The sequence below is a fragment of the Ascidia mentula genome, chromosome 8, assembly GCF_947561715.1.
Source record: "Ascidia mentula chromosome 8, kaAscMent1.1, whole genome shotgun sequence".
In the NCBI taxonomy this organism is placed as follows: Eukaryota; Metazoa; Chordata; class Ascidiacea; order Phlebobranchia; family Ascidiidae; genus Ascidia; species Ascidia mentula.
The window spans coordinates 1,866,574-1,874,129 of record NC_138573.1 but is presented as its reverse complement, the minus strand read 5'-3'; the positions used below and the strand labels follow the sequence as shown (position 1 = coordinate 1,874,129).

The following is a 7,556-nucleotide window of genomic DNA, read 5'->3' as shown; positions in this document are numbered from 1 at the left end:
GATTAAGCATCAAAATAAAAATCTTCTTACACAAAGATTATTCTACAAATACATTCCTTATATGCAAAAAAAAGCCATAATATTGCAAAGCTGCAGACAGGGTGTGTACACGCACTGTTTCGACCTGTAAGGTCTCATCAGTGCAGCTGTTGAGTGGCACTGTGCTAGCTTTCACACTAGCAGGCACATTCCTTATGCTTGTGTGCGTTTGCTTTTAATTTCAAACCGATAGGATCGACATACCTCGGATTCCTAAATTTACGTCACAATGCCCAATGATTTGACTGTTTATTGGACGTTTAACGTTCCTTTGTTATCGACAATGAGTCGACTTATTTTCGAATGTAGCCATTGTCATTCCATTTTCATTTGTCCCGCTTATTTGTGTCAATCGTTATAACGATGTAACCAGCTGGATAGGAATTATTTCGTGATGATAGAAACCAACACCTACGACGAATTCAATTGTCATATACTTAAAGTTTTGCAACAGCAGCATGTATTTATACTTATTACATGCTGTCCGCTTGCGCATGTCAGCTTTTTGCCTCATTAAAGTTAAACTTCGTTGTGCCGGAAAATTTAAAGTCAATTATTTTCTGGACTGTTATGCAAATAAAATTTCCAGTTTTTTTTTGGTTTTTCGCTGAAAATGTGATCAAACATTCACATAAAAACATACCGACTCGTTGGATGCAAATAAACTAAACACTTTTACGTCACCCATTTCTGACATGTTCCCGCAGCATAACAACTGAATGGCAATATTTTTTATTCATTTGCATCCAACGTGCACGCTTGTTTGTTTGTACGATATAAATACTTTAAGTATTGTTGCCAGGCATCGTTATATTTTCGCACTTGACTTCAACTTTCGGTGGTCGGGTTATTGACTCTTGAAACTTCCATATCGGGCTCGTTGTCCGCAAACGTGAACTTACTTCGACTTGACCTTCAAACTGCGTCGACCGCTCAAGGTCGGCCTCCCACGTGGCCCCGCGGAGGTCGCCCATGGATTATGCGGATTCCTTCGTGTCTCTTCGCGGAAAACGTTTAAATTCAATTTCCAAACTATGTCAAATTTCTTGAAAACATCTCGTCACACAGCTTGTTTACCAACCTGTTCGGAGACACAAAATTTGTTTTTGATTTTAATGAACATGCGTTGGTCATTGGTATTTTATTGCCACGAAACTTCGCCTCAACCGGCAGATGTGTATAAGTTTTAAGCTTACAAACAAATTTCTTTAGTCATAATTTTGCTTTTGAAAATGTTTAATTTTTTTTGAACTATTTAGACATCTGATGTTACAACTGTAATTTACCTCAGAAAGCAATTATGTTCCTGATTTTTACGCGGTCTCAAATACTTTGTTACGTACGTGGCTAAAACCACGCGTCTTCTTCGGATCAACCGACACACGTTGTACAACATTTTCCCGAAACTCCAATGAAATCTTGTTATGTCGCGATGTTTCGCAGGACTAGCGCTTCCCACTTCAAAGCATTGTGCGTAATAATCGTCATTGTGTCGTTGTAGGAAGCCACAATTGTATATTGGAATGTGCTTATTCTTGTGCCAGTCTCTGCGCTGCACCGCCGTACGACAAAATCACCGAGTAGGTTTGCTCCGGAATTGCACTTTTCCTTTAAATGACAGACGCTAAAAGCGCCAATTGAAAACAGACGGGGGATACCACACAACTAATCATCTGCTCCTAACTCCTTGGCTCTGTGGTGCTGGCTATGCTTGGCAATTTTGCGGACAACGCTGAAATGCCCTATCTACCGTTGCCCTCAACCTTTTATTGAGTGGCAGTTTATTTAAAGTGTATTTTTTCCATCTTAATCCATGCATTTAGTGGATTGTTCGTTTATGCAAAGATAATTTAAAAGATTTAAATTGTCGAAACATTATGTTCGGTTTGTGAGGATGTCTAGTGTTTGCGAACAAAATTACAGCACGAAATAGTTCGATTATTATACAACTGGTTCAACGGGCAAGGAACTCGAAATTTAGGAAAACTGCCAACCCCCAAAGCCGACAGACGACACACAATATATCTTTATTGTCGCAAATTTAAAAATAAAAAGTATGCGAATATGGGAAGTGTATTGTCATCTTGCATACAGGTTTTGTATGATATTGGCCGTTACTACATTTAAATTACGAAAAGCCCGTTTTTTATCGAAGGCATCTTGCACGGGCCGACCCAAACAACATGAGTTGATTTGGAAAACGCAGACCACATATTTGTTTCCAAATATACAAACACATCCAATATCCGTTATCTAGATGGAAATTAGTTTGTTTTCATAAAATTATCAACGAAGATGTTGAATAACCGGAGAAAATTCGTTCTTTAATTGAATCTTTGTAATTTACCTGAATGATAAACCTAAAGGGGGTTCGCGACCACTCTGGCGTCATCAAAGGACAAAACGTTTGAGAACTACTGGCTTCGTTGACCAATGGAGCCACCAGGTTTTTCGTAGCATCGGAGCTAGTAAATAACGAAACAACTCAATAATTGCAACTTGTAGTTCTCCAAAGTTGACAAGCGCGCGAGAACATTGCAAGTTCTCGAGCTTTGATCGCATGGTTGGTAAATTTAAAGCGGGTGAAAAATCTTGATAACTGGACGCTCCACTTGTCCAGGTGGCCTGCGCGACTATTTATAGTTCATTGCGGCACGTTCTACATTTAAACTTTCCATTTCTGATCTCGAAATTACGGTGCTTAGCGCGGTGTTGTTACGCGAGAATCGCACTTGAAGTTGACATGCCAGAAGCCACCGAGCGTTGTAACAAGTTGCGTCCAATGCAACGTTTTAAAAGTCTTCGCTGAAGGCAAAATCTACTTTTCGCTTAGCCCAAACCACCGACATTTGCGACCTTTCGCCGAAGGTTAACTTCATAGAAATAAAATTAATAAATGGAAATCAGCGTTTAGCGCTGTGAGAAACAAAATAACCGAATGGGGAAAATTGGTTGGTTCTCCTGTTTTGTACATTTTCACCATCTTGTTATGGCTTCTGGCATTGGCAGCCTTTGGTCGAGGTTTGTGCGACTTGAACGTTTATGCAGTTAGAACTATCAAACGTAAATTAAATGTACGTCTATGCAATTAGAGCACGCGATGTGGGGTTTATGCAATGAATTGTGGAACCTTAAAATTTACTAACGTTTTGCCTAATGGTTAAGCCAGTATATATGACCGTTGTTGTGACTAAATGGAATCACGCAGCGTAATTTGTATTTTACTCGATATTCAAATAAATCTTTTGAAAACAAGAACAAAATTTAAAAAAGGTTTTAGCATTTCAATATTTTCTCTGGCCATACCTCCCAAATTAAACGTCTTGTCAGTTTTATTTAATCCAAATGAAACCCAGACAAAATTTTCAAGTTTAATTACGTTTTTTGTAACTCAGAGTTTTTCAATACGTCAACCCAATCCTTAAACTTTCAACCAAGGTTGTTGTTGTCAAAACGTTCGTGGACTCATCGCATGCGTCAGTGATAACCTTTTCATATGCGAGCTGACACTACGGTTTGAGGAACCCAAGATTTACCCTCAGGCGCTGGAATCGCAATCGTCACTATAAGATCGATGCGATATGAGCTGCAACCTCATTCGGTCGTTGCGTCTGCGGAAAGAATCGCGCGAATGAATAAAACTTTCGCAGTTTCGTTAATTTTAACGATTGTTCGTTTATTGACCTCGTGCTGGGTTTAAATCGTTCTCGTTTGTATATCATTTCCGTGAAACTATATTTATTTGTGTGCAGTTGAAAAAGCACATAGATTTGTTTCGATAAATATAGGAAAATGAAGTTGATTACCTGTTTCTTGATTCTGTTGGCGATCTTCTCCGTCTCTGAGTCGGCAAAGAGTAAGTCTATCAAACTATAAATTGACATCACTTGTGTCTGTGTTTTGAAATTAATTGAAAGTTTTTGTTAATTCTTCATTGTCGTTTATTTAACATTGCTGTCAGACTTTATTTTGTTGGATTTCCTGCCATTTTTTGGCAATTTTCATGATCGAAATTATTTTCAAAGGATCAAGACGGTTACTCAACGCCCCCAACCCGAACCCACCTTCAAATTGCCAAATTCCACTGTGGAATTACAAAGAGGCCGATAACTGGATTCTTGCAGGTCGGGTGAACTTCACACAACCCTACTTCAAGTTGCTCGTCAAGGGTTTGGATTCCGAAGGTCGTTACAAGCCGGGCAAGAAACACTCAGGTTTGTCTAACGAAAAGTTTTTAATCGGATAACGTCCTTCGCTTCGTTGTTGTATCTACTACCTGCCATCGCCCCGCACAAATTAGCTCCAATGTATCGTTTTAAACATATAAACTCATTTCAAAGTTGTCCAGGCGTCGAGAGGTCAATTTGTGGATTTTAACAGTATAAAGACGCCCCCGTCAAAGCTGCAAATGACAACGAACATTACTCGGTTCGCCTTCATTACTTATACCGTAAACTTGCATTTTAACAATAGAAGCGAAAATACAAGAAACAACAGAAACGAAAATACAAAATTCCGATAATCCACGTTGTGTATTTCTGCAACGCATCAACGTTAACGATTGACTTCCGTGGACTACAATCCTCGCATTAATTCGCAGAGAAAAATAAATCGAAAAATGTTTTCGCAGTTACCGTGAGGATGCACAAGCGCCGAGGAAAGAAGATTCGCATGACTGGTTTCTACGTCACACTCGAAAGTGGCGGTTCGATCACGGAGGAATGTGGAGGTTTGGGGGTGTTCAAGACGCCACGTACGATAAAGAATAAAACAGCTACGCCACCCAACGGTTGCACCGAACCTTTGATTTTGAACACTGGAAGGCGTGTCGTTAAAGCCGGTTTCGGAAAGTGGGTAGCGCCCACGTGCGGAGATGTAACTTTAAGGTAAGAATGATGTAATTTATAATTTATTTGTTCGTTTTTGTACCACACCGAAAGCAACAACAACGACACAGATTACCTTTTTGTTTTATATTTAGCGCGTAAAAATATAAAATCTTTATCTTTTAAAAAGTAATAAAAAAGCTGGTTTCTAATAAAATTCATAACTAATCAAAAACTACCCAAATATAAAATACAAGTCTGGGTTCAAGCATGTGTTTAATATGGGTACTTGACCGAACGAACTATAAACTGTGTCATACTCATTTTCAGAGCGACAGTCCGTGGATCGGATAATCGCCTTTACACGGATTCGGATTCGGAAGATACAGAAGAGCAATATCAACTTCTCACATTGCGTTTAAGCCCATCAGTTCATTAGACGTCAAATATAACGTCTATCTGGAACCTTTGGCAGCGTAATTGTAATGTTTTGGTGCTGCTTCACCCTTGGTCAACCTTGTTTACTATTCCCTTGATGACGAAACAGACCCTTCTTGCCATGTCACAATTGCTTTTTTTCCAACTGCGTTAAAAACGAAGACTTTTGTACGTTTATAATGAAATCAGCTTGTGTGTTTGAATTGACGATTGCATGTATAAATGCATGATTGGACATTATAACATTGCTTTTCCGTATCACAAATAAATGTTTGCGCTGTTCATTTTATTGCAATTATTGATCACAAGGTGACGCACTTCGTTTCAATAAACATCACCCATAAACTTGTACAATGTTTAACAACAACCATAAAAAATGCAGCATCTTAAAATTTCATTAAAGTTGATGACGATATTTTTTGCGTAAATTAATTATTGCCTCCTAAAATTAGGATTGCAGCACAGATTCGTGCAAGCATCTGCAAACCACGTAGAACGCCAGTGTAATCATCCTAAAGCTCTCCAATGGTTGGATGATGAAAGTGCAATTTTCTTACTGCGCCGCATATGGCAACGTGCGGAATTGCATACACCTGCACAGTGCAGCCAGCAGTCTCTCAGATGCAAGGAAACCGCCGCGCTGTTATTCCAAATCTGTCGCTTGCGTGTTAAAGTTGAAGGCGAGCGAGCGCCCCCAGTGTCGATTAAAATATTTCAGAATTATTACGTCAATGCGGTCGAGGTAATGAGGCGCTATGTTTATTTTCGCTGTAACGCTTTCGGCTGTCCATCACGACTACTACGGTCCGAGACGCTTACACAATGACATTGCAAGTTGTGATTTGATGCGGCTTGCAATCATTCCGTGCAGGCGGGGTGTTTAGGCCGGCCGCCGGCACCGCTTGTTACGTAGCAATTGACGTTTATGCCGCAACAATCAAGCGGCTTTTTAAGGACGCCGGGTAACTTCGGTAGAATCAGTTTAGTTGTGAGGTCTGTAGTGAAGGCTTGGTAAAAATGGTTTGTATTTAAAGCATGTGGAACTGTTGAGACTGGTTTGCTTTTAATTTTGATGGGTGCCATTGTAAGAGCTGTCGTATACTTAAAAGGCTCTACTGTGGTTTAATGGTTGTATTACATATTGATAGTTTGTATGCCTGTTTATATAGAATTATTCATAAATATTATAGAATTCCCACTGACAACTTGGGTTGGTTTTGGGATAAAAGCATTGAAATTCTTGTAAAAAGTGATTCTTAGGACTGGCCTAGATTGCTGCTAAATCATCCAACCAAGATATTGTTTATGATTTAGCAGCAATCTAGGCCAGTTCTAGGAATCACTTTATACCTGTTTATAATCGTTACAACAATTTTGTTTGACTTTTACCTGTTGATAAATTGTAAACTTTGGAACAATGTCCGAACTGTAGTCGAGCTGTTTTGCACATATATATGCAATGCCGTATCCAGGATTTTTCAAAGAAGGAATTCCCCGATTTTCAGGTGTAAACTAAGGTTAATTGTGGTCGAGAATCGCAAAATACGAACGCCAGTGTTCGCGCCAATCGTCACAAAAACGGTGGCTTCCTGGCTTGCGCAATTGTGTAACGCTATGGAACACTCGATGTGAGTTTTTGCAGTAGTGCTTGCGCCATAGTTTTATTACTACTACTTTCAAAGAAAGGCTTTAATATATTTGTAACCAAAAGGGATCAAATGTGAGCTTTACGTTATCAAGAAAACAAACAAATAAAAACTATTTTCCAAACAGTAGCCTTATATTCCTATTTGCACCTATTCGAGCGCCAATAGTTGTTTTCAACATGCGTAATATTGGCAACGCGTTTAAGAACAAAACTAATTGACTTTCACGTAAGCGAACCGCTTGCCATCATAACAACGTGACCACTAAAAAGCAACGTTTCGTCCTTAGACTGACGAAAAATGACACTTGTTTCGTAACAATGCAACATGTTTGGTAACAATGCCAAGTGTTCGGTAACAATGCTCCCTGTTTGGAAACAATGGCAAATGCAAGCAGGGTGCGGTATTTGGGCGAATTTTTACCAAAAAATACAGTGGCGTTTGTTTAGCTATAAAAACAAACCAAAATATTTCACGAACCTCCCCTCCCCCCTGGATACGCCCATGTTTAAGGTATTATAATCTAAACGTAAGTGTTGTTTAAAGTTATAATAAGATGTTTTACTTAAAAAACCAAAAAAAATGAAATATGTCTATTTCACGTAAT

The 7,556-nt window shown here is 39.1% G+C and overlaps 1 protein-coding gene across 1 annotated transcript; it reads left to right on the top strand.

Moving 5' to 3' along the window:
* Nucleotides 1-3,789: 3,789 nt before the first annotated feature.
* Nucleotides 3,790-5,646, top strand: LOC145911722 (uncharacterized). The gene is made up of 4 exons (XM_082999142.1): nucleotides 3,790-3,895; nucleotides 4,065-4,253; nucleotides 4,670-4,925; nucleotides 5,196-5,646. The coding sequence occupies exons 1-4, from the start codon at nucleotides 3,832-3,834 to the stop codon at nucleotides 5,302-5,304; spliced, it is 618 nt and encodes a 205-aa protein (XP_082855268.1). The 5' UTR covers nucleotides 3,790-3,831; the 3' UTR covers nucleotides 5,305-5,646.
* The last annotated feature ends 1,910 nt before the right edge of the window (nucleotides 5,647-7,556 follow it).